This window comes from Streptopelia decaocto (genome assembly GCF_964273445.1).
Source record: "Streptopelia decaocto genome assembly, chromosome: 3".
NCBI classification, from domain to species: Eukaryota; Metazoa; Chordata; class Aves; order Columbiformes; family Columbidae; genus Streptopelia; species Streptopelia decaocto.
The window spans coordinates 18,157,340-18,183,371 of record NC_138656.1 but is presented as its reverse complement, the minus strand read 5'-3'; the positions used below and the strand labels follow the sequence as shown (position 1 = coordinate 18,183,371).

General features: G+C 46.5%; 1 protein-coding gene across 3 annotated transcripts in view; it reads left to right on the top strand.

Moving 5' to 3' along the window:
- The window catches only part of GALNT14 (polypeptide N-acetylgalactosaminyltransferase 14), a 110,707-nt gene extending 85,471 nt beyond the window's left edge, over positions 1 to 25,236 (top strand). Inside the window, exons 9-15 of one of the 3 annotated variants that reach the window (XM_082049116.1) lie at positions 701 to 804; positions 6,142 to 6,268; positions 8,857 to 8,949; positions 10,284 to 10,367; positions 11,543 to 11,690; positions 19,913 to 20,032; positions 20,589 to 25,236. In XM_082049116.1, the coding sequence (XP_081905242.1) occupies positions 701 to 804; positions 6,142 to 6,268; positions 8,857 to 8,949; positions 10,284 to 10,367; positions 11,543 to 11,690; positions 19,913 to 20,032; positions 20,589 to 20,747 (835 nt within the window). In that variant the 3' untranslated portion in view covers positions 20,748 to 25,236. Of the gene's footprint in view, positions 1 to 700; positions 805 to 6,141; positions 6,269 to 8,856; positions 8,950 to 10,283; positions 10,368 to 11,542; positions 11,753 to 19,912; positions 20,033 to 20,588 lie in introns of all 3 variants that reach the window. The other 2 variants (XM_082049117.1, XM_082049118.1) reach the window with 2 other exon arrangements.
- Positions 25,237 to 26,032: the final 796 nt, after the last annotated feature.

Sequence of the window (26,032 nt, the reverse complement as noted above, 5' to 3'; positions counted from 1 at the left end):
GAGGGGCACGTTCCTGGTCATCCTGCCATGTGGCGCACTGAGCAGACTTGCCCAGGGCAGCAGTCACCCCAGCTCCTCCCCAGCCCACAGTGAGGCATCCACACTGTCTGCGACTGAATGGAGATGGGAATTGTGCCAGCAAATGGCGAGTCTCCTTGAGCTGTCTTCTGGGTCTGCCTGCCCCTCCTCCATGGACCTTCTCTGTGCGGTTTTCTTAGCTAATCCAAAGAATAAAAAATAACCCTGTTTTGAAATAAAGATCACGCAGCTTGTGATGGCTTTTAAAAAGCCGTTCTGAATTGGCTCTGCTTTCCCCTCCCCAGTGGAATGGTGCTCTTAATAGGCTGGCTCCAGGCAAAAAGCCCGTCTGAGTGAATAACCCCCCGAGCGCTAAGTGCATTTTTGATGTTGAAGCCTACAATCAGGGCTGTGAACTTTGGGCTTGTAGGAGTTGTGCTGACGGGTACATTAGCCAGTCATTAAGTGCCAGGCATTTTATGACTGACAGCAAAATACCAAGGCAGCTGAAAGAAAGACTGAGATGCTTTTTGATGTGTGTTGTCTTTGTTTGGTAAGAAAGAGATACATAGGTTATGTCCTGACGATGGAAGAGGAAGCAAAGGGAAGGGCTACTTCTGTGCATCCAGGTGCTGCAACAGTGTTTGAGAGTGTGTCCTTCCTTCCCTTACCCATTCTGCAGGACTCCCATCATTGCTGGTGGGCTGTTCGTGATAGACAAAGCCTGGTTCAACCACCTGGGGAAGTATGACAGTGCCATGGACATCTGGGGCGGGGAGAACTTTGGTGAGTCTCTCTTCTTCCTCCTGCGCCTTGCTGTGTTGGCTTCTTTTCCTGAGTTATGCCAGATGTTAAGCTCATTTTGGACTTCGCTTTGAATGCTCTTCATGGTTTCCCTCACATTCATGGTTGCGGTCTCAAGGACCATAATAAGGAGTAGAAGGAATCCAGTACCCATGAATGATGGGAAGTGAGCAATTGTGTGTACTTGGGACTCCCGGCCTTCCATGCTGCTTTGATTGCTATAGGTAGATACCCTAAACCACAGAGTTTTCAGTTTTGGTGTTACCAGTGGATGAAAGAACACCACAGACACCCTGCAATTCCTTTCTGATCTTATTTACTCATTAATAAAGCAAAGGCATGTCTTATTCTGTTGCCTGATGACAGCATTTTGGAGCTATGTAATCAGGAATCAGTGCCTCCTTGAATCTGCAGAGTGCCTGAAACAGTAGCTCCATTAGCATGCTGCAAGCAGGTCACAAAGTAACACGGCTGCTTATCTGTTCCTGTATCTCCAGGTGGCTTAGCACTGCCAGGCTCTCCTTGGCGCTATCATTTGAGGCTAGACATGAGGAAGACATTTTTTACAATGAGGGTGGTGAAACACTGGCCCAGGTTGCCCAGAGAGGTGGTAGATGCCCCATCCCTGGAGACATTCCAGGCCAGGCTGGACGGGGCTCTGAGCAACCTGATCTGGTTGAAGATGTCCCTGATCGTTGCAAGGGGTTGGGCTAGATGATCTTTGAAGGTCCCTTACAACCCAAACTATTCTATGATTCTATTATTTTTCCTGCACAAAAAAAAAAAAAAAGGTTAAGAGCTGACCTAAATTCAGTCACATCTGTCCATTATCACGGGGCAAGAGAAATTAAGAAATGTGCCTGCAGACTTCAGAGGGCACATGAAAGAGGTAACAGCCTCTCTGTCCCATGTCGCCCATGTCAAGTGAAGCTGAGTCAGGCTGGGCTGTTTTCTCTTTGAAGCCAAAGCGATGTTGCAGATCAGAGCAGCAGACTGTATCTGTGAAAGCAGGAAGAGGCCCTTGATGTCAGGGAGACAGATCAGAACCTGTCTTTAACAGCTCACACCTCTGGGGAGTATGGCTAGCAAGGAAGGAAGGATCTTGTGTCTTAATGCATAGAGGGATGCTGTCAGTCATCCAAGGGAGCAGATGCTGCCGCCTTGCAGCAGCCCATCCCCTGCTTGGCACTGTTGTTTCCTTCACATGCCTCTTTCCTCTAGCATATTTTATTTATTTATATCTTGTTATGCAGTCGGATCTCTCGCCTTCGTGCTTTCTCTCTGTGGGTGGGTGTCTTGCCACTGGTCTGACTCAAAGCGTCTGCTCGTCTGAGTGAACTGATTCTGAGAAAAACTTGGAGGGAGCAGCAGCCCTCCCTCCCATCTTCCCTGCTGGATCAATGGCCCAAAGAAAGCATTCAAGAAGAGAACTAGACAGGAGGAGAGGGACTGCTGCTGTCTGTCTCTGCTCGTCTCTCTTCTCTGACAGCAGCCTGCCTGAGCTGCTCCTGGGAGATGAACAGTGACAATGCAGCCAGCCCTTCAGGGAGGCTCCATCCTGGCAGCTTGTCCAATGCCCTACAACAGCAGGCATTGTGCTCCTTATGTGTGATTTATGGCCCGTGGAATCATAGAATGGTTTGGATTGGAAGGGACCTTCAAAGCCCATCTAGTCCAACCCCCTGCAACGATCAGGGACATCTTGAGCTACATCAGGTTGCTCAGAGCCCCGTCCAGCCTGTCCTTGAATGTCTCTAGGGATGGGGCATCTACCACCTCTCTGAGCAACCTGGGCCAGTGTTTCACCACCTTCATTGTAAAAAATATCTTCCTCACGTCTAGCCTGAATCACTTGTCCTTTAGGTTAAAACCATCACCCTTTGTACTTTTACAACAGACCCTGCTAAAATGTCTGTCCCCATCTTTCTTACAAGCCCCTTTTAAGCACTGAAAGGCCACAACAAGGTCTCCCCGGAGCCTTCTCTTCTCCAGGCAAACAGCCCCAACTCTCTCAGCCTGTCCTCACAGCAGAGCTGTTCCAGCCCTCTGATCATTTCTGTGGCCTCCTCTGGCCCCTCTCCAACAGGTCCATGTCTTTCCTGTGCTGAGGGATCCAGAGCTGGACACAGGGCTCCAGGTGAGGTCTCACCAGAGCAGAGCAGAGGGGCAGAACCATCTCCCTCAACCTGCTGGCCATGCTCCTTTTGGTGAATGAAGGCCAAGATGCCATTTGGAGTGTAAGGCTTCCCTTACTGGTGCGGTGCCCTGGGAGTCTGGTCCCAACCAAATGTGTGCTGGCTGTGCTGTGGGATGTAACGCTGCCTTGGGGCACCGGCATGGTAAAGGGAACTGGGCAGGTTACCACTGCAACAAAAAAGTGCAGGTCTGTATAGCAGCAGGGCATGTCCCATCTTTCCCATTGTCCTGAGAGCAGAAACGTGCCCGGCTCAAAGCTGTGTCTCCTGCAGACACAGCAGTCAAGGGCAGCACGTCCCACCACTCCTTTGCATACAGGCAAGGGCAGCTGTGACCCTATGGGCTCTGATCACTTCTGGCCAGGTGACAGAGGGCAGGAGCTGACTGACCGGCTCCTCATTTTGGGCCCTTGCAGTGAACTGTGGTTTTTCTGGTAGCTGAGTCCTGAGAGCATGCAGGACTCTGGTCCTGGGGAGCAGTCACTGCTGCCTTTAATGTTATTGACTGGGCAGCCAGAGGGGGCTGGAGGCTTCAGGCAAAACAAAAACTAGTGTGTTTGGATTAGAAGGAGGACATTGTGGGTGTTTTACTTCTTAAATTTACTTAATCCCCTGTAGGTGAATTGATGAGTAACGGCAGAAGGACTTGCAGGCCAGCAAGAAGGGTTTAAGTTATTTTGCCAAGCTAAGGCCAAGTCCAGTGCACCCCAACACGTACTGCTTGCGTCTCTCCTGGGGGTAACTCGGAGGGGCCACCCACCCTGCAGATATTACTCACAGGTCAGGTGAAATGCATGGCTGGTTCTTGCTCCTCTGACCTGGCCCTGTGCTGTGCCTTCACTGGTGCCTCAGTTTACCTCTTCTCAAGGCATTTAGCTCTTGGCTGGCTGCCTGGAGACCTTGTTTGTTAGGTGCCACAGATGGCTCCATGGGTTATCCCTGCCTGCCAAAACCTGTACTTTAATTGCGTCTGCTGGGACTGGAGCAGGGTCTGCAGAGTGCAAAGAGTCTGAAGCACAGAGCTCAGATTCCTCACCATCTCCTGCCTCCCCAGCACTGTGTTCTCATTCCAGTTTGAGAGATCACCTCAGCTCACCTCTTCATTAGGCTTTAAATTAAGAGCAGGTGAGGACTGAACAGTCTTTCCCTTGTGGTGCTTCAGGGAGCTGCTCTTCTCCCAGGGGGACCAGAGGAGGGGAAGGCATGATGCAGCAACCACGTTGTGGTTCACAGCTGCTTGGCTGATTGTCCCCCTTGATCGGGCGCCTTTCTGACATACACAGCAGTGCTGGTGGTGTGGTCAGCGCTGGGACACTCAGGCAAATGAGAGCAACAGCCACGTGCGAGGGGAACTGAGCACAGCAGCTTGGAGCAGCCGCGTCTTGCTGTAATCTCATTTCCCCACAACTGTGAATTAAGGTTGCTCCCAATATAGCACCAGGACAAGACACAAGGGCACGTTTTATTGGCCTGTTAATACCCTGCGCCAGCGAAAGTGGTGAAGCTCCAGCTGCTGTTGCAGCTCTTGCCTGTAAACACAGCAGTGAAGAGAAGGGGAGGGGAATTCTGGAAAAAAAAACCAAACAACTTTTCCGTGCTGTGCTTTCCCATGCCAGCCTTTGCTGGCCCCTGCTGCCAGGGGCAGCTTTTGGGGATGGGCTCAAGCCTTGAATTTTGGACCTGGGCATCAAGGCGTGAGTGCCTTATGGCTGTGCCAGCCTCCCGTTTCCATCAGCTCAGAGCAGGCAGGTGTGCTGAGAGCAGGGGCGGGAGTGATATGAAGGTGCTCCCACCTGTTCAGTGATGTGCACCTCGTGGCTGAGCCATGTGTGCCAAGAGTAGATGACTCTGAAGGTCCAGGCTCCAATCCTCCTTTGCTCCTTGAAGCTGTGAGTTGTTTTTGGAGGGATGGCAGCTTTGTGGGCTGGCAGCGGAGCACAAGGATTCTTGTCCATACTGCCCAAGTGGCCTTCCCGCCACAGGCACTTGTCTTGCCAACATCCAACCTGGGGACAAGTCATCCTTGTGCTGGCATATGTGAGGGGACTGCCAGCTGCACGAGCTGGCAAAGGTGATGGGTGGACTTCTGTCTGACTTCTGTAGTTAAAAGTAGTATGGAGTGAAAAAGGAGTTTTTAGTTTTGGAGTAAATACATGCTACATGTATCTCTATACTGTCAACAGATGATCAAATAGGATGCGGAGAACTGCAGAAGCCTTTTCCTTTTAATTTCATTTCTTTTCCATGCTGGTTCTGTCTAAGCATGACTTTCTGACAATATAGCTGCATATTCATAGCTTCACAGGCGTTAGGACCAGATGGGTCCATTAGATCAGCCATTCTGCTCTCCTGTCCTACCTTGCCAGCTAGGATTTCATCCAGCTCCCTGCCAAGAGCCCTGTCACTTCTGGTGTCAATTGAGCCACAAGCTCATTTTCCTCCAGAAGGGCCCTGTAGACCAGCCAGAGAGCAGCCTGGGGCAACTGAGAGGTATTTACCATACTGACTACTTATCCTGATTTTTTTGGGAAAATCCCTCCGACCAGTGACCTTTGCTTGTGTGAAGGTGTGTGCCTTGTTGGACCACAATGTTGGCACTCATGTCCCGGAGTACGTGCTGGGCAGGGTAGGCTCCTATCCGTTTTGGGACAGGTGATGGATGCACAGCTCTCTGTTCACTTTGCAGAATCAATGGTGGATTTACAAAGATAATGATGGTTGTAGTCATTAATAAACAGAATTCATGGCCTTTCCTGGTGAACCTGACAGCCCTTTGAGGGAAGTGATTCTGAAACAGGCAGCACAGATGTAATTACAGGAGCACAAAACTGGCAAGATGATTCTGCAATGTAAGCGGGGCTGCATGAAAAGGGACCTACTTACCGTCTTGCTCTTGCCATTGTGATAGCACCTGCTGTGCTATAGGCAGGTTTCAAGTGCCCTGACTTCAAACAGATTGCAAGAAGCTTTGAAATGTGCTTTTAAAGGAGTTGTGCCTAGGAAAGCCTCTCTGGTAATTGATTTACCCCAGTTTAATGTGGCTGAGGATAAAGTGAGAGGTAACACCAGGATCCAGCATGCTGTAGGACAGAAAGACAAAATGCTGAAGCTGCTTCTCTTGTAGAAATCTCTTTCCGTGTGTGGATGTGTGGAGGGAGCCTGGAAATCATCCCCTGCAGCCGTGTTGGACACGTCTTCCGGAAGAAACATCCATATGTCTTTCCAGAGGGAAATGCCAATACATACATTAAGTAGGTGTTTTGTGCTTGCCTAGTTTTTGGGAGATGGAATTAGGTGCTGCCTTGCAGGGGAGGGGGGAGCTGAGAAGATGGGGAGGAAAGTTTGTTTGGAAAACTTTGAAATATCCCTGGGCAGGAATCTCCTGAGCCAAAGAAAATCAAGCCAGTACAGCTCTCCCTTAGGATTTCTACCGTGCTGAGAATATGACAGAAATAGGGCACTTAGATGGTATCTTTCATCAGCATGGAAGTGGAAGGATGGCCCCAGCATCTTCATGAGCTCTAGCTACCATAACAGCAAATGGTTTAGACCCTAAGGTCGTCAGAACAAATTCATAATGACCTGAAATCTGGCTATGCCAGCAATGTCTGTCAGTACCCAGCGACCTTAGCTGAGGGCTGAGTGTGGCTCAGCTGAACCGGAAAATTTGGTTCCCAATGCCTGTGCGAGAGGGGAGCTGAGCAGCATTGCGGAGCGGGCGGCTGCACCTCTGGGCTGGTGCTGCCTCTTGAGCAGGGGCAGCGATGGGCTGCACCTCGCTGGTGGGGACACCAGAGGAACTGCCAGGGTGTCCCAGCTGAAGGGGACCTGTCCTCACATGCAGGAGTGGAGACTGAATCACGTACTGAAATGCCTGGCTGAAATGGGCTAAGAACCTGGAAAGGGCAGTCCAGAAGTGGGAATCAGCATGGGAAAGGTGACAGGAGCAGCTAGTGAAGGCGGAGAGGATTTCCTCCTCTTTTAGATCATGAGGCTGAAGGTTGTCCATTAAGCAAATGACAAGCACCAGGAGCACTTACACTTAATGCAGGGTTGTTTCTCAGCTAAACTGCATTTGTGTGTGTTTACACACCAGGTATCCCTTTTAGCATGGACTCCCCAGTGTTATAAAGAGCCGACAGTATTTATAAAGACCCAGCCACCTGCAGTGGCGTTACCACTGGCCTGGGCTCCCCGCAGCTTCCCCATGCTTTGCATGTGACAGTGAACTGAGGGGGTGCAAATTACACCCCTCAGTTATACTAAATATGTGATTTCCAGACATGCAGCCTGTGGGGCAGGCAGGGGACTTGTCAGCTGAGTGATCCAAGGGGACTTCATCACTTCGCTTCATAAAGATAGCGGTGAAGGACGTGGGACATCAAGGAGGAGGGCACAAATTTGAAAGTCACAAGGAGGCCTCTTGCTTTTAGTAGTAAAATAAGACTTCTACAGAAGAGACTGGCATGTGGTAAAATCTCCACTGTTGGGCTTGCTGCAAACCTCAGTAAAAAGGCAGTGTCTGCGTTCCAGCACCTGCAGGAGTAGCAAGGGGAGCTTGAACAGGAACGGTTCTTCTGGCTGCACTCCAGGCACAGGCACACAGGGACGGTGGGGAGGTCTGAATTAACACCAATGTGTGAACCTTGGAAGCCAGGAAGCCAGACAGTGAAACTCTGCACCTTGGGGAAAGCTAGGTACAGATGTAGACACTGTGACTTAGGCATCTCTTGAGCCAGAGCACTTAGACTGCTGCAGTGCCCTTAGAGAGAGAGGAAGAAGCACCATGAATCAGCAAGGGACCGAAAAGTGGTCTGGCAAAGCATATCCGTAGGCATTAGGAGCTTTATGGTATCTATCAGCCTTAAGCCTAATGTTACGGTATATAGAAAGAGAGGAGAAGCAGCTTCTGGCAACCTGATGCTATGTGGTACCTCTGTTTAAATAAAGACATTATCAAAAAATATCTCTACCTTTCTGCCAGATATTGATTTTTTTTCCCACACAGCCTCCACTTCAGTGCAAGAGACAGCTCAAACTCCAGTGTTGTGCTGGCTTCATGTACACACTATCTCCTTTTCTGGCCTCATGGGACTTGGCTGGATCAGAGCCTGCCCCATGGCACCTGCAGCCTCATGGTGTGGTAGCAATGATGGCACTGGCTTGTTGTAGAGCAGGAGTTTGAAGGACTCCTCTGACCCGGGCAGGGACAGGCAGTTAGGCATGGAGCAACAAAACTATTAGTAATGAGAGTTAGAGCCATCTGAAGTCAACAGAAGATTTCCCGAGGTTTATAAACCTTCTGCAGACACCTGGCTGATATGGAAGACTGATATTTATGCTACAGCACTGTGGCCAGGATGGTTTCTCTTAAGCTTTGAATCCTGAGATTTTCCTCAGTTAAACCCAGGGGTGCAAAGCAGCGGAGTCCATACAGGATTGATGCAGAGAAAATACTTGCTTTCAGTCTTTGGTGAATTTTGCACCACTTTTCAGAGCTTCATCCCAGACACTAAATAAAGCCCTAGACACACCTCCCTGGAAGATGATGCTTAAGAGAAGCTTTGGTTCTGAGTCTAGTCTAGCAAAGCATCCAGCTGAGTTTGAAATTGTGAATTCTTCACCCAAGCTTTGGCCTGTTGTGTTTGGTCTCTGGAGTAATGGGGAGAAGGAGTACCTTCTCTAGTAGTGAGGGGTGTGCTGGCTCAAAGGTGGTTTGGATGAAGCCAAAGACCAAGTTGAGGGTGGCAGGCGAGCAGGATGAATTAGTCAATGCATTTTAGAAAATGTCACCTTGGAAGCATCCTTGGTTTCACCTGTCTTTTGTTGCCTCCTTCAGAAACACCAAGCGCACCGCAGAGGTGTGGATGGATGAATTCAAGCGGTACTACTATGCAGCTCGTCCTGCAGCCCAAGGGAGACCTTATGGAAAGTAAGTGTCTTCCTCTGCTGCCTGCGCCCTGCCTGCACCCTGCCTGCTGCAGTGGGTGCTCATGGTGACGTTGTCCTGCTGTGGAAACCCGCCTGCGTTGTTTCTGTAGTAACGCTCAATTAAATGCTAATGGTAGGCAGATGCTATGATCACGGCAGTGGAACATATAAACAGCTTGTTTATATGCTGTGCCAGTTTATGCTAGTGAGTGAACTGAATTGAGGCAGAGGAGAACCCCCTCTGCTCATTGTCCTGCCCTTGGCATTAGGTACAAGTACTTCTGGTCCCAAAGTGGAGTTTGGCAGGGAGAATCCAGAGGTCTCGCTGGCAGCTGAGGGGCAGGAAAATAATCAAAATTTGGGCCTGCTAAGGCTTTCTTGGAAAGGAGTGAGTGCTTTGTATGCAGGGAGTTTGCCATTCATTCTGTGAACAGTCAGAAACGCCTCCCTGTCAGAAGGACTCTAAGTATTTATGTTAATTTCTCATTTTCTTACACACTTCCTTTTCTTAGAAAGTTTCCTTTGGATCACAGGGAGTTCCAAATCCAAACCCAAATTCCTTGTGGCTACTGCTCAATCTCCAGGATAAATAAAGTCCTAGTGACTAACCTGTTTCCATTAACCCTCTTCCCATCTGTCAGCACTGAATGAAGTAACAGCTCTGTCCTGCTAAATATATGAGGGTGTAGAGGAGATAGACTGTGCAAAGGGAAGGTACCAGAGGCTTCCTACTGCTTTGTAAATGCCAGCTCATAACAGCTCAACGGGTGGAGGCTGGCCCAGGGAAGAGCTGGAGTCTGGAAAATGTCACTTAGAGGGGGATCTCTCAGCAGAAGTGTTGCCCTGGCTAATAAAAGAAAGATTTCACCATGTGGTAACTTCTGCTGACATAAAGATGTGCTTGGGTGCTTTTCGAAATCAAGGCCTTCTGTAGTCTTGTAACCTAAGAGTAACTTATAATAGCATATATTAATTTCCTATTACGTTAATGTATTAAATTAATGCTTATTGCATAGAGTAGAAAGCATACTTTTTTTATTAATAATTTTTAAGTGACTGTACTTTTTCATCAACCTTTTCATCCACCAAACTCCAGGCTCCTTGTTAAAATGTCAATATGTCATCATGACTCTTTATCAAGTGACACCTCCAAAGAGACAGAGATCAAAATGACCACCCAAGCTCATGTAGAAGAGAGCAGAAAATAGAGCTGCTAATGCTCTCGTGTTTGCTGTCTGTGCATATCTGTTGGGTTTCTCTCAGCCTCCTTTCTTGGTGCATTGGGTCTCACCTTCATGATTTCCATTGTATCTCTGTGATGTTTTATTCCCACAGCGTGCAGAGCAGAGTGGAACTGCGGAAGAGGTTGAAATGCCACAGCTTCAAGTGGTACCTGGAAAATGTTTATCCCGAACTTCGGTATGGATGCGCCATCCCCACCTATCTCTAACAGGCCAGCGGGATGTCCCACCCCTCCTGCCCTACAGAGCTTTCCTCTGCCCCTCCAGTCCCCACACCTCCCTCCTGCCCCAGAGGCACAGCTGCCCTCTCCCTTGGGCTTCACAGAAGGGTACAAGTGAATTTTGTGCTGGCTTTAAACACAGCTTGCCCACAGCGAGATGTGGTTCATTTGTGATCCTGCTTTCTCAGAGCAGCCTTACAGACTCTGTGGCTCTTTCCTGCAGGGCTGGTGAGGGGCAAAGCACCAGTTATTTCTCGTAGCTCTTGGAGATTCCTCAGGTGTCCTCCTGCTCATGCTGCAGGACAGGAGGTGTAGGGAAACAGCCAGTTTTCTTTATAAAAGTATTCCAATGTGGAAAATCCACCATAGCCTTTGGTGGGCTGTTTCAGTGATGAATGACTCTTGCTTACAAAAAAGCACCAAATTGCCACTCCTTTCACACTGTCCTGTGGTACTCAAGACCTCTCTGTTATGAAACCATCCACTCCAGGATTTTACAACCTGTATTCAGGTGGTTCTGCCTTACTCCTAGCCTCATGCTTTGCTTAATAGGTATTTCCACAGCTGCTTTTGCGCAGATCCCTTTTAGTCACCAAAATTACTCTGGGAAAAATTGTATCCAGTCCCTCAGTCACTATGGTGAGCCATGCTCAGAAAGGGTGCAGAAATTTTGGAGATGCCTCCAGGGATTTGCTGATGCAGTGGCTGAGTGCAGCGTGAAAATGATTTATAGCTGTTTTCTTGCTTCTTTTGCCACGTGTGGCATTGCACAGCAGCATTCACAGGGAATGCCAGGGCTCTGTGACAGTTTGTTATAAAGTTCCCCATGCCCGTAAGCTGAAGGCTGACCTTCAGCCTGCTCACAGGCTGTTCCTTGCTCCGTTTGCCTTGTGCAGTTTCATTTATTTTTCCCTCTCACAAAGGCCAGCCATCCATCTCTGAGTGCTGCTTCTGCAGCGTCCCTGTCCATGTACCACTGCTCTCAGTGGTTCAGGGTTGTAATAGAATTTGCCACTCTCAATTTCTGAAGCTGAAATGGTGCAACTGCACCCTCCTTGACCCTCCAAGCCTCCCTTTGAGTGCTCCCTGTGCCTGGGGGAGCAGGGGTGTCATTTTCATGCTGTTCCCACAGGATTCCTGAGGAATCGCTTTATCAGACTGGGATGATCAGGCAAAGGCAAAGCTGCCTGGAGTCGCACAAGTCTGAAGACCAGGAGTTCCCCGTCGTGAGCTTAAATCCATGTATTGGCAGCAAAGGCACCACGGCAGCAACAGCACAGGTAGGATGTGTTGCCAACCCCTGTGATGCCGGCTGGAGAGAAGGCTCTGGGGCTGCTTCAAGGTGATTTCCTAAGTTTGCTAAAGCTCTGTTGGAGGATTACTTGTTTTGCCAACCCCTTTCCTAGGGTAGCATGCAGTTTAGCCCTGGTAAGCCCTCAGTGGAGGCCCTGGACAGCAGCAAGGACTGGTGGAGGAGCCACAGTACGGGGTGGACCGCTTATCTCTGCGCTAGGCTGTGCTGAACACTCGCCGCTGCTTAGGAACACCACGCGCCGTTCATCTGCAGAGATCAGAGAAAGACAAAGAGAACTATAATTTCCTCTCATCTTTCAGCCTTACTTCTTTCAAAATGCACTGAATCGCAATGGTATTTATAACTTCCTAGTCTGCGTTCTCGCAATATTAGATTGCCCATTAAACTAGTGAGAACTTAATTATGATGATCTTGTTTTTTTCGATCTCGTTTTTTTTTTCAATCTCACTGAGATGAGAAAAAGCTGTATGAATCAATGTTCTCAAAAGCATCTTCTAAGAAATGTTAGAGCCAAGAGCAGGCACATGTCCCTTGCGGCGGAGTCGCTGGAGCAAGACCCTGAAGACACAACTTCAAAACCTGCCTTTGCTTCAGGCTCCCTTTGTGATTTTGGGCATGTCAGTAAGTTCTCTCAATGTTCCCATCTATAAAACAGGGAGGATAACAATCACTTGCTTCTTTGGGGTGCTGTGAAATAATTTAATAGGCAATGCTGTGCTTGCTTCCACTTCGCTGTATGTGTTTAACCCTCATGGTTACACGTTCAAACCAGGTAGCTGCACATATAAAAATCCTGGCCTGGAGATGCTGCTGAAAATGTCCCTAATTTGTATGTGCAAATGAAGCACGTCATTATGTGCATCTCTTTTGCATGCAGTTGCATGCCTGCCTTTAGTCAGGAAAATAATATCTGTTTCACAGTCTGGTAAAATCAACAATGACTGCTGGAATGTTAGTCAGTTCAGAAAATATAGTGAATATAACTGCAAGTACTGCATAGTCACAGTTCTTAGGGTTTAACTGGTTTCTAAGTTTTAGACTTCTTCTTTCTGCTACTGCTGCATGGACTTTTTATACGAACAGCAAGAGCAGCGAGCTGATGAGAGAAGGTCATCGTGTTTTGCAGGGTCAACTCTGCTGAAGGAAAAAAGAATGCTCTAGTGACAATTGCAGCTTTCAATGAGTTACATGTTTTTTTAAAAAATCTGGGAAAATCAGAATGGAAAATGCTACTGCAAGCTGGCATTTCAAAATGAAGTGGCATTGGTCCTTCTGAAATATCAATTTGATGTGATATTTTGAAATGAGGAATGTCATGCCAACAAGTTGGATTGTTTCATTCCCATCAAACACATTTTGTTTTGACATTTCTGTGCAGTAAATTTTTGGAATTTTTCATGCCGCTAACTTTTCATCTTCCCATTTTGATTCTGCAGCAGTTTGCAATAGGTCATCACTTCCCACTGGATGGCAACTCCATTTCTTGTGTGCATCCAGGACTAACTCTGCAGGGGAACAGAAAAATGTACTACAAAAGGATTGCTGAATAGCTACACTCAGTACACAGGCAGGAATAGAGAAAAATATTTTCCTTTTATCTTTCTTTGTCTTTCTAGGTTAGTTCTCTGTTACTTGTACCTATGGGCAATATTTCAAATGAAAACAGGGTAGTTACATTTTTATTGTGGATAGAAACTTATATTTTAATTACACAACTGTTACAAGGCCACCTGAACTCGGGCATGACGTGAGTGTTATAGTCACCAGGCTGCATGGGATAGATTATGCAGCAGTCCTGAATGCTACTTATTTTCATATTAGATATACCAGAATGAAGCATTAATCTTCACTTTTAACATACTGAAGTCACGTCTTGTTTACCCTAAGCTTCATTATTTGAAAAACAGGCTTAGCTAAATCAAAGCTGTGCTTTCCTGGTATTCAGTATGTACTATGGAAATATCCTGGCCATCCAGACCCTTTATTGTTAGTGTTAGTAGCATTAATTTGGTTGCTCAATTGCCCTTCTGTAGCTTTCTCCCTGCCAGGCTCCCCAAGCCCTTTACCAGCATCACATGCATGAAGTCCGGGTTTGGGTGTGGGAAGATCTGAGCTGTCATAGATCACCATGATTTGAGGAGAGAGAAACAGAAGCTGGCAGATGGCAAACAATTGCTCTTTATATTAGTTTTTTTGTATCTGTAGTGCAGGGGAAGGGTGTTGCGAGCCCTCTGGCCACATCCACAGTTTGGGTAAATTGAGAAGAGTGACTGCAGTGAAACTAGGCAGGCTTTACACCCCTAGCAGATCTCACAAACCCTCCCTGGTGGCGTCTGGTGTTAATCCTGAATTACTAAAAGGGGCACTGAGGCACAAGAAGGCCCTTCATCATTATGTGGGAGAGCTCTGTCTCCTCATCCTTGGGATCTACTTGGCCCTTCTCTCCCCAAGAGTTCTGGTAGCAGTCAAGGCAGGTGCTGTTCCCCGGGGTGGCTCTCAGAGGGACCTGCTCTTGAGATAGCGACTGGCAGAGATCTTTGTGCGGTGCTGCCTGTCCCCAGGGTACAGTGGGCTCTATGTCTTGTGGTGTCTCATTTGCTAAATGAATTGATTGATTTAATTTTTCACAAGAGAAATGCATCGGAGGGAAAGTAATTGGTCATAATTTTGTCCTGGTCTATCTCATGAATGTGTGAGTAGTTTTTTTATTGTTGTTGGGGGTTTTGTTTGTTTGTTTTCCAAACTGTCAGTTGATATTAGTCCATACAGCTTTGAAATAGACATCTGACTCTGGGATTTATTTAAATTATTAGCAGTTCCAGGAAACCTGACATACCTTAGATAAAAAAGCAGAAGACACTTTGTCATCGATGCTCACACACATATAAGCAGTAGCCACTAGATGAATTTAAAGTTAGTCATCTCCCCGACAAATAAGAAAACAGTGGGAAGGTTGCAGTAGACATTTCCTGAACCTGCACCCCAAAATATCTGGGCTCTGGAGCTGAGTGGCTGCCATTGCATTTGGGTGGCATCCTTGACTCTTATTGTGAAGGAAATGCAATGTAATGATCTGCCTGGTGTGGCATTGAAGCTTATCCCAGTTGGCTCAAGGACCACTGTGGGCTGACTAGATCTGCACTTTCTTTGGAGAATATTTAGCATCTATCCAAACTAACCTGACAGTATCCCTCCTGAGACATCACAACCATAAAAATTCTCTTCTGACCTTCCTCCCCTCAAAAGTCTTCATTCTTCTTCTCCATGGGCAGGTCCTGCCCCAGCTGTATGCCAGCTGGGGCTGCGGGAGCTGGGCAGAGCAGAGGGGCTGGTGGCAGCGGTGTCACCTCTGCACTCAGGTTGCCGTGGGCACCTTTTGTACTTTGCTTTCCCTTTCCTGAGGTGTGTGCAAGTGCTAGTTGCATCCCAGGGCCTTTCGATGGGAGAAGCGCCTTGGTATCCTTAGATGACCCATGGAGTCACGTGCCTTGGGAAATCCTTCCCTGTGATTTTAAAACTATAATAATTGAGAGCTGAGGTTGTTTCCGCCTTCCTTAGAAACATTTTTCTCTAGCTGCTACCCCAGCTTTAGGGTATGGCTGACCTCTTGCTCAGCAGCAGAGAATGTACAGCTCTGTCAAACCATGGGCTCCCATGGGGCTGCTCCTTGCTAGGCTGGGGGGCTCCTTTCTCCTTCTGCTAGCCAGGCTACACCAAGCTGAAGATCACATTTTAAAATAATTTTCTCAATTCACAATGATGCTGAGTAGCAGTGACAGATGCCTGCTCAAATGATGCTAAAGCCTTGAAAAACAGTCATGAGCGTCAGATGGGGGCTAGCATTATCCGAGGCTTCAGAGGAAGGGGATTGCTTATTGTGGTGTGCAGCTGGTAGCTCTGCTCACCTAGTCCACCCTCTTCCTCCTTGCTCCACCACTACTTCATTAGGAGCTGCTTTGTCTTTGAAAAGGCAGGAAATCTTGGTCTCACTTTCACCTCGTGTCTGTTTTTCCTCGGTGCCAGAGGTCAGCTCTCAACCCCGTTGGCATCACTTCAGGCTGGTCTGCAGCCCTGAAGCCATGGTAGCTCCTTGAAGGTCTCCTTTCTTAGCAGCACCCCAGGATACCCATTTCACCACAATGGGGTTTGAAGCTCTGCTGTTGTTCCTGCAGTGCTGGCTATGTGAGCGCTTAGTATGCCAGGGTTTAGAAGATAGAGGATTTTCTTATGGAGGAAAAAAGCAGCAATTGTCATCCCAACTGATAAAAATAGGGAAAGAGACGTGGTAAGATAAAAATTTGCGTGGCCATTTGCCTGTATTTTAACTCAAAGATTTTTGTGGATTCTGTGATGTTCAAGTGACTTTCCCCACAACCTCTGAATTTCTTCATTTTCTGCATCATTTTCTCTGGCTTTCATCTAGGGCTGAAAAGAGACAAGACGTGATTAGAACTGGACGAAGCATTTTCAACAGGACTGGCTTCCATAAAAAGCCATTCTGCCAAAATAGAAGAGCCATGTCAAAATCTGTCAGTTTAGATAAAGACAGCAGCAGGACAGCCTGGGGGCAAGAGGGGAGGATCCAATGTCAGCTATCGAACTGATGCATGTATCCAGAGCTGTAGACCTCACTTCTTATGATGAACAACAGCTTAGGAGAGATGGTTACCACCACCCTCTCTATCCCATGGTGGTTTGCTGAGAGGGTGGTACTGCCTTGAGAGGAAGGCCTCAACAGAGCCTGGCCTGGAAAAGAAGCATGGAGAACCTCTGGGAGGAACAGTCCTCTGTGAGGTGCCTCAGTGATGCAAGGAGGATAAGAGGTCACAAAGTCCCACTCTCTGAGTTAGTTGGGGGATTCAACATCCTCATATTCAACATAACAAAAGGTTCTTCACCCAGAGGGTGCTGGAGCACTGGAACAGGCTCCCCAGGGAGGTGTCACGGCCCCAAGCTTGACAGTGTTCAAGAAGAGACTGGACAACACCCTCAGACACATGGTGTGAACTGTGGGGTTGTCATATGCAGGGACAGGAGTTGGACTTGATGATCCTTGTGGGTCCCTTCCAACTCAGGACATTCTATGATTCTATGATACATATGAGTTACAGGATTAACTTGCTGCTGCTGAGGAGCCTCATGGGTGCTACTGAGGCCTGGTCCCAAGCTAAAATGACAAACAACTGATTAAAAAATGTAAAGCAAGTTTCCAAAGTAGCTTGCAGCAGTGTGGGTGCCAATAACAGGTGTTGGAGCTTGCCCCACAGGGCTTGGTTCTTCACAGATGCAGGACTAATTTGACACATGATTTCCCAGGCTGGTGCTTTACACAGCGAGTGACAGCGTGCATAGTTGGGATGTGTGGAACATGTTCACTTTAGGATCAGGTAAACTGCTCCCTCTGACAAAAAAGTAGTTGCTAGAAGGCCCTTTGGGTGCAGACTGCAGCTTTGAAAATGAATGCTTGTTATATGCTGAAATCCTAGGCAGCTCTGCCTGAGAAGCTGGTGGGCAGGCTGTTCAGAAAGCCAGGTTTGATTTCCATTAGCTGGGGAGGGACTAGTAGATGTGAGAAGCACAAGGTGTGAGGATCGCAGTGTGAAGTCCTTGTGGATCTGGGTCTGCTATGCAAAAGAATGCTTTTCCTTCCATTTGGCTAAGAACCTGAATGAAGTGGGATTTATATTCCCAGGAATTAGATGCCTGTAGCTGCCTGTTTTGAAGTCAGACAGAGGAGTTAGAGCTGCTGACAGTGACAAATACCAAAGTGGGGGAAGCATTCCCTGCTCTAATAACTCATGCTAATGCAACTCAAAGCCTCCACCATTTAAGCTCAGGGGGAGCTGCATGTGTCCCAGCTCTGAGGTCAGGGCAGCCATTCTTCACTTCCCCTTCCAACACCCAGAAAGGGTTGCAGACTCCCAGGAGCACCATTTACCCTTCAGTTTTCCAGACCCAGCCTAAATTGCCATATGTTCAAGTGCTACCTTCCCCTTCATTGCCAACACCCCTGCTCACTTCACTCCTTGTGGAGCTCTGACTCTACCGTATCTGAGCTCTAAGCTGTTTTTCTTTCTCTCTGCACCTTTTCTTGCACATCAGCTTTCCTACTTCTTGTAGCCAGTAGCCTGTACCGTGTCAAGGCATTTGCCTAGAATCATAGAATGTTTTAGGTTGGAAGGGACCTTCAAAGCTCATCCAGTCCAACCCCCTGCCATGAGCAGGGACATCTTCAACCTGATCAGGTTGCTCAGAGCCCCGTCCACCCTGGCCTTGAATGCTTCCAGAGATGGGGCATCTACCACCTCTCAGGGCAACCTGGGCCAGTGTTTTACCACCCTCATTGTAAAAAGTTTCTTCCACATGTCTAGCCTTGGCTCTTGGGGCCTATTGCAGAAACCCTCTTGCTCCCTGACCTTGGTCTCTTCAGCGTGGTTATTGCCCTCTGCTAGTGAAGCCAGCCTGCTGTTTGTCCTCAAGTCCTGCTCGCTTGCCCTGTCTCAGCCCAGCGACCTGCTTTCCATTTGCTCCCATTGCTGCTTACATGACTGCTGTCTCAGGGCTGTTTACACAGCAGGAGTTGATCCTGCTTTGCACCCTGTCTAGATGCCCTCAGAAACCCCTTCCAGCCCTGCTCTTTCTAATTTTAAAGTTAATGCCTGCACAAAGTTATAAGCAAAAAAAAAAAATGTTCTAGAAGTCACTCTCCAGGGCTTGTGCTTTCTTGTAAGCCAAAGCAGCTCTTGTCTGCTTGTGTACACACACAAATAGCGGGGAGATATCCCTTGCCTGGGCAGTCTCAGATCTTCAGGAGGTGTTCTTGGGTAATATGGGCACAGGTGAACAACAGAAAATGTTCAACTAGAATAAACATTGGAGTAAACTTCATTGAAATACTGCTGGGCTAAGCAGTGTATCTGGACAAGCATGATGCTTTGTCCAGCACATTGGAAATGCTGATCAAACTATCGCTGCTTCTCTTTTTCTCCCAAGAAAAAACATCCAGGGGTAGAAAAGAGTATAATCCCAGAGAGCCCCTGTTGTATAGTAAGCTTTACACAGGCCAAAGAGTCTCTGCTCCCCCAAAGATTATTTCTTTGAGCAGGTGAACATGAAAAGTGGCATGAGAAAAAAATTCCAAGGCAGCCCAAGGCAACAGGAATAGCAGTGGTCATAGCAAACCAGTACAGTGAATGTTTGGAGTTTTGAAATGGAGAAATAAACTTAACAGCAGAGTCAATTATACTGTTAAGCGGCATTCTTTTATTGACAGTGCTGGGGAGCTCTGGCAGTCATCCTCCATAGGTGCTCCAAAGACTGGATGCTCTTGCATTGCTTATATTCACATAATTATTACATATGCATTACAATTTTTGAAAATGTGTACATGCAATACATCTATACTAAGAAATAATTGATGATGTTAGTTATAATTGTTTAGTTTCTTACTTAGAATACATCTATTAATTATTAGTTAAATATAAACTAAGCACTCTGCTTCTAAACAATGTATTACTCAATCTGCTGTCTCCCTCTTGTCATGTGGAAGGATCTAAAATTTGAAAAATATCCCCTCATTTTGCAGGTGGTCAGAAAACATTTATCATGTTAATTGGTTAATGATGGGTAGGTCTTTTGTAACTTAATCACAGTATGCATTAATTTAGCAGCTTCTCTTCAGTTTGGTCCCACTCCTTTGATATAAAGGGAAGCCTTATCCATGATTTTCTTCATATTTGGGAACAGAATCCTGGGAATAGCAAACATCTGTGATATATCACCTTCTCTTTCCCACTGCCAGCTGCAAAGCATTTCTGCTGCTCTTCCTGACAAAAAGAGGATTGCACATTGTGTGTAGTATTTCTGCCTCTCTTCTGCTGTTTTTCCATGCCCCTGTCTCCCAACCACAGCCCAGTTCTGGGTATGAAATCCTTTGCATCATGAACCATTTTTCTTGGAGCAGCTTTTGTAAACATTTTCTTTGGTACTTGCAGTCCCCCAATGACAGCTGCAATTTGGGGGAGGATTGAAACATCCTAGTGACCTGTCCTGGTAGCTCTTGAAATCAATGAGGTTTGTGCTTGCTTTAGAGGGGACATGTTCCAAGCCAAAGTATTTGCTTTCCTGTAGAAGAATACCAAGGATCAGTCCTCATCACAACTCCGTTCTTTTTCTTCCTCTTTGCAGGAATGGACATACACGTACAACCACCAAGTCCGCCAGCAGCAGCTGTGCTTGTCTGTCTATACCCTTTTCCCCGGTTCCCAGGTGCTGCTGTCACCTTGCAAAGAAGGTGACAACAAGCAGGTGAGCCCTTTCATTGATCCCCTACTTTTTGTGAAGTTCCCTTTCTTTCAGCATTAGTATTACTGCACATCAAATGGCCCGTGTGCTCTGACTTCATCTGGGAATCACAGTCTATATGGGAGTACAGCCTCTGGCCTGTTCAGCCCTTTGCCTCCTAAATGAGTGTGTTGTTAAGGATGTCTATTAGTGCGGGTGGTGATCTGGATACTTATCTGCAAAAGTCAAACCAGAGCTGGCAATTTAGCTCACACGGGCTGCCAGTCAGCCAGCAGATGCTAAAATTTCTCTGCAGTTAATCATTGAGCTGGCATTTGAACCAGTGACCTGGGGAAAAAGCTGTTAGTAATATATTATCTTTCTGAAGCCAGGCAGAGACTGAGCTTAAGTGAGTATCCTGATTAGAGAAATGCAAAGCCTGTTCTCTGCTGGGTGTGGGCTGGGGAACCCTCTGCTTCCCAACATCAGGCCACAAAGGCTTAGTGACAGCTGTCCTCTTGATGCTGAAACAGTATAGCAAAAGCAAAATGTTTTTCCTCTCATGTGTGTCTCTCCTCAGCGATGGGGTAAAGTTGGGTCACACATTGAACATATAGCTTCACGCTTTTGTTTGGACACTGAGACGATTGGGGACACGCATGAGAGCACCAAAGAGCTTGTCATCAACCCTTGTGAGAGCACAGCCATGAGTCAGCGCTGGGACATGGTGATGTCTTGACCTGCTGGAGGACTTACACCACGGGGATTGACAATGAGATGTTCCTACACCCAGCCAAGATGCACCAGATGGAGCTCAAATGCAAAGCCGTTGGTGGTCCTTGTGTATTGTGGGACAGAAGAAGAATCAAACAGATAAAAATAAGGACATGGTGCTCCAGGTTGAACAACGGATGTTGTCTGCAGGGTGTGCAGCTGATATCGGCATTCAAAGAGAAGGGATGGCAAAAAAACCAAACTTCACATGTTTTAGAGGGATACCGGGGCTCCTGTGATGAGTCCTACAGAAGTTCGGTGTGCACAATGTTTATTAATCTCTCTCAAAACATGGTAGAAGAGCCTTGGAGACCAAAAGGAGCCTTGGACTTGGCAAAACAAGCATCTCAGTAACTTATGGGGTGTGAGGCTGGTGCACAAGGAGGGATGTGAAACATTGCCTGGGATTGTGTGTAAAACACTGAATTATCTTTGCACTTTTCATTGCTGTGGATGAGTTTGTCTTCTGCAGACAGCATGGGTGGAGCTGTGTTGCACGTTTGAATTTGTATCTGATCCACGTACATGTGTGAACAGAGGCAGGGCAGTCATTTATGGCTACGGCCAGGATCAAGCCAGCAAATAATGGGGAAGTCCTGCTCAGCGCTAACTGCACATGGGGGTTGTTCAATCTCCAAAGCCCAAGCAAACAGGATTCGGTGTGTGAGGTTAAAGGATATAAACTGCTGTGAAGTTGGGAGGAAAGGCAGTAACATGATTATTTCTTCTCTCTGAAGGCCATGGGTGAGCTTTGGTTACTGAAAACTCCCCTATAATCTATGTCTCTCTCACTGCTTCAGATCTGGAATAAGTCAAATTTTCACTTTTCTTCCATAAAAGTAATATTTTTGCTAATTGAAGGTAATTGTGTCATATTTGTGTTTCCCAGTTCTCCGACTATAGAAGAGTGGACTCCCATGAAATGCTGCTACTGAAGTAACAGAGGAGGTACTTAAAACTAGACACCGCTCTGAGAACGGAAAAGGGATAGTACTTGGTTTTGCTTCCAGGTATCTTGTAGCCCAAGATGTGAAATACTGAAGAAAAGGTTTGGGATTCTCCCAGTCACACCTGTGAGGAGGGAACCCTAGGTCACAAAGTACCTCTCTCCCAAAGTCTTTTAGCATAGGCAGACTTGGCAGAAGTTATTTCTTCAGGTTTTGGAGATGTCATTCACCAGATGTCATGTCAGGTGCTATTGCTATGTGAGAGTGAGGTTGCTAACAAAGGAGGATAGGACAGAAGGCCTTAAAAGGGGTCTTAGGAATAGAAGTTTGGAAGGTCCTTTCCAGCCTGTCCTTCAGAGCAGATCCCACCACAGCAACAGACAGCAGGCAGTGAATCACCAAGAGCTCTGCACACAGCTCTTGTGTAGCAACAACTCTTGAAGAGAACTTTTGCAGGACCATCAATATGACTTGAAAAAAATACAGTTTATGTCTCTAAAAATGCTAGAGTTTAATGAAAATCCTATCCTTTGTTCTCTGTGCTGCAAGCTTTAAGTAAAATACCACAAGTTTTGAGCCTTCAAGTGCTCTCAGCATCCCTTCTTGAATAAATTGCTAGCTTTCAGGATTTTACTGCCTCAGTTTCTCCTCCCCCAGTGCTGGGAGAAAGCCTTATGTGTAAATCTCCCTGGCATTAGAGGCAGAACCAGAATAACTCTTTATTTACAAAAGGTTGCAGAGTATAAATGCTTTGTGTGTGCTGCAGTGATTACTAACCTAATCATTCTCCCTTGGTGCAAACCTCAAGGGCTTCTGTCATGAAAGGGCTGGAGTAAGCTCTCATTTTGTGGTGGGAGATGCCATTGTTTCCTTGTCACCACTTTGCACGGGGAAACAAAGAGAAGCACTTAAAATGGAATGGACCCTTTTCACAAAGAAGGATAATGACCTTGGGCTCCTTCTATTTAATTGAAACAGGAAATATCACACCTACTTTTCACACTGGAGGTGACTCGCAAATGGTAGTTATTCCCTGTCTAGCGCTCACAGGGAAAGCAGCTCCTGAGAGCCTGCAGTTTAATGTGTTCACACCTGTACCAGGGGCTGCCCAGCTGCTGGCACTTCAGTTCTGAAAACCTAAAGAGATGAATGGCTTGGCATCAGTTTTGAAATCCAGCACCTGGCAGGTACACTCTGACCAGGACCTCAGACCTATCTAGCTTTACTATTTTCCACCTTAGCCAAAAATAACTGTTCTGCTGACAGCCAAAGCTCTCTGAACAGGTGACACTCCTCTTTGCCTTAGCAGAAACAGCTACTACCTCACTACATGTGTGTGTGCCTGAGCAAATGGACCAGTGGGACCTGCAGTGATGTAGTCTAGGAGGTGGTTTGGCCAACCTTTCAGCTCTCTTGCACTTTGTGAAACCCCAAAGCTGTACTAAACCCCTTCGGTTCTAAAACACATGCTAAGGTGGTCACTGTGACCTTGTTTGGGGGCAGTGGAAGTCAGGCCATGGGGAAGGCAACATCAGGTGTAGGACTTGGTGTCCCCTACAAGTGAGTAGTGTCACTCAGCTAAGTCTCTTGGAGGCCCAAAAGCCACCACGTACCTAAAAGACCTGGGGGGCAGCAGCCACTCGGCAAACTGATGATTGTGTCTCACACATCCATTGACTGTAACCCTTTGACTGCAGCTTATTTCATGGTCCTAGAAATGAGATTAGCCCTATGCATCAGCAGTGTTTTTTGAGAAGCATGAGGATATCAACCTGACTCCTGGGAAGCTTTACAGAAGCAGGCAATGGACTGGAAGTGTCTAGAGTTAGCCCCAGTATGACATTTAGCAAATCTTCTGCTTACCATCCCTGCAAAAAGATCTTGCATTGTGTCAGGGGAAAGGTTAACTGCTGCTGAAATCCAACTCATACCTTTAGGTTTATTTCACTTATTAAAATACACTGGAGACAGATGAACCTTTTTTTGCTTTGTATTTGTTACTTGCCTAGATATTTATTATCATGCTTTGAAGGAATATATGTGATATTGATAGGTGTATCTAGATGGGCTCCTATGCCTTTACCTCTAAGCCCTAATGTAATTTGGTAGTAATGCTTTTTGGTAACATTTTGCACTGACTTGAAAGAACAGAAGGTAAAATAGGAAATATGGCTCTAATCCTGGCTGTTGAGCTTCATGACAGCCTTTATGATCTCCAGGTAAGTCACTTCTTGTGCCTTCAGAAAATAAGATTCAGAGCAGGAAACTCAGGGCTAGAACTACTACTGCCATTTAAAGAACCAACCAAGACAGTGCAAAAAGAGCAAAAAAGCACCTTAACCTTCCCCTTCCCTCCTGAAGGAGATCCATGCTCCAGTGAGAACAAATCTACCTGGTTTAGTTAGGCTGGGGGTAGTCTTAAAATCCCTGCCTTGGTGCTTATCTGATTTCCAGGTATTTTGTGCTCATCTTCTCTCTGTACCAGCACAGTGCCATGAGATAAGAACACGAAGCATCAGTGCTTGGAACCTCAGCTTACAACATGTCAGCGTATTAATTTAGTAGTAAAGAGAAGGAAATGGAATTCAAAGATCTCTGATTATCTAGTTAGGCAAGAGGAATACAGGGCTGATGGATGAAGACTGGAGGACTGTGGTTCAAGACAAGCGCCAGCCCTGATTGTTAATCCCTTCTACTGCTTCTAGGAGCAACTTGGCATAGCTTACTTCATTTCCCTGCCTCAGTTTCCCAACCTTTTAGTGAAGACTGAATGTTTTGAAGAGAGAGAAAGCCAAGTATTAGTTTTTGTGGTATGGAACGCCAGCAGTACTGAGCTGGAAATAGACTGGCAGATGCTGGAGCTAGCCCCATGGACCTTTATTATAGTATCTGCCTGTACAGAGTCTGTTTCAGATGAAGTTAGTTTTCCTCATAGCAGACTGTCTGGCATTGTGTATTAGACCGGTGACCCAAGCAGTGTTGATAACACACAACATTTTAGTGTAGAGGCTTAGCTGCCAGCCAGAGTCAACCCACCACACTGCCCTAGGCAAACCACGGTGTGTAGTGTAACAGACTGGTATTCTTCATGGCTTGAACTTTGATCACAACTGTGCAAAAGGATTTGTGCTGCTCAAATTTCAGATCTTAGAAGCTTTGGTGCAAAGCTATGGGCTAGAATTGTTTGTAGAAGTGGTAAAGGAAGCAAAATCAAGCAGATTACAAACTGTTGATGATCGACATACAAGCAGCAGAAGAAACTGCAGCTCATTAATGTGCTAGCTAAAGTAATTTTGGATGATCAGTCCAGCTCCAGTTTTAATATTATGCAGCTGCTTTAGGTGTCTGAAGACACTAAGGAAGCCTGCTATGGGTGTCCATCTCACATTGAGACTTAAGGGCTAAAATCCAGTGGAATTATACCAGATTTATGGATATTTTCCATATGTCCACTGTTCTGTTACTCACTGGAAGTGCCTTCAGAACCCTGTAAGAATAAAAACCTGTTACAAGCTACTACCTCTCTAACTGAGTCTAATTAAGTTTCGAGTTAAACTGCATTTTAGCTGAGAGCTGATGAAAAGCAACAAATAAATTTGCAGGTAAGAATGCTGCTTTTGTGGTGTAGAGGGTGCTTTGTTTTCTCTGGTGTTACTTGGGCACCAAGGAAATATAAGCTGGTTGTGTGTAATGTACAGAAGAAAATATGATTGAATTTCAAGTTTGGGTTTTGCCTAATGGTTGGACTCGATCTTGAGGATCTTTTCCAAGCAAAATCCTTCTACGATAAGTGATCAAGTAATTATCTATTGACTGTCCATCACAATTAATGTTGTCTCTCATTTTCCTGTGATTTATGTGAAAGAAGTGCCCAGACAAGACATTGCTACCATACAGGGTTAATTCAGTTGTGAAACCAAACAGCCAACCAACCAAGAGGAAAAAAAGGAAAAGGAGCATTGAAAGCTTATATGTTACCTGATACATGTAACAAAAGAAATATATTGCAAAATCAGGACTGTTCTCAGGCTGACAGGTTTTGTAGTCTGCAAGTCAGTAGGAATCTGTTTCGGGTTATTTTTAAGAGAAGAGTGGAAAAAAAGAGGTCTTAAGTGTAAGCAAATTTACTGATTGTAAATGCACATTTTCCGACCATTTCTGCAACCCAGACTTTCTTACCTTGGGCTGTGAGCTGGTTGCAGACAGAAGTGTCCTAGCTAGCCTGTTCCCACCACTCCAACTGAGAGAAGTGGGAAGAAGCAAACTCCCATCTAACAGTCAAATTGATATAAGGCTCCATAGT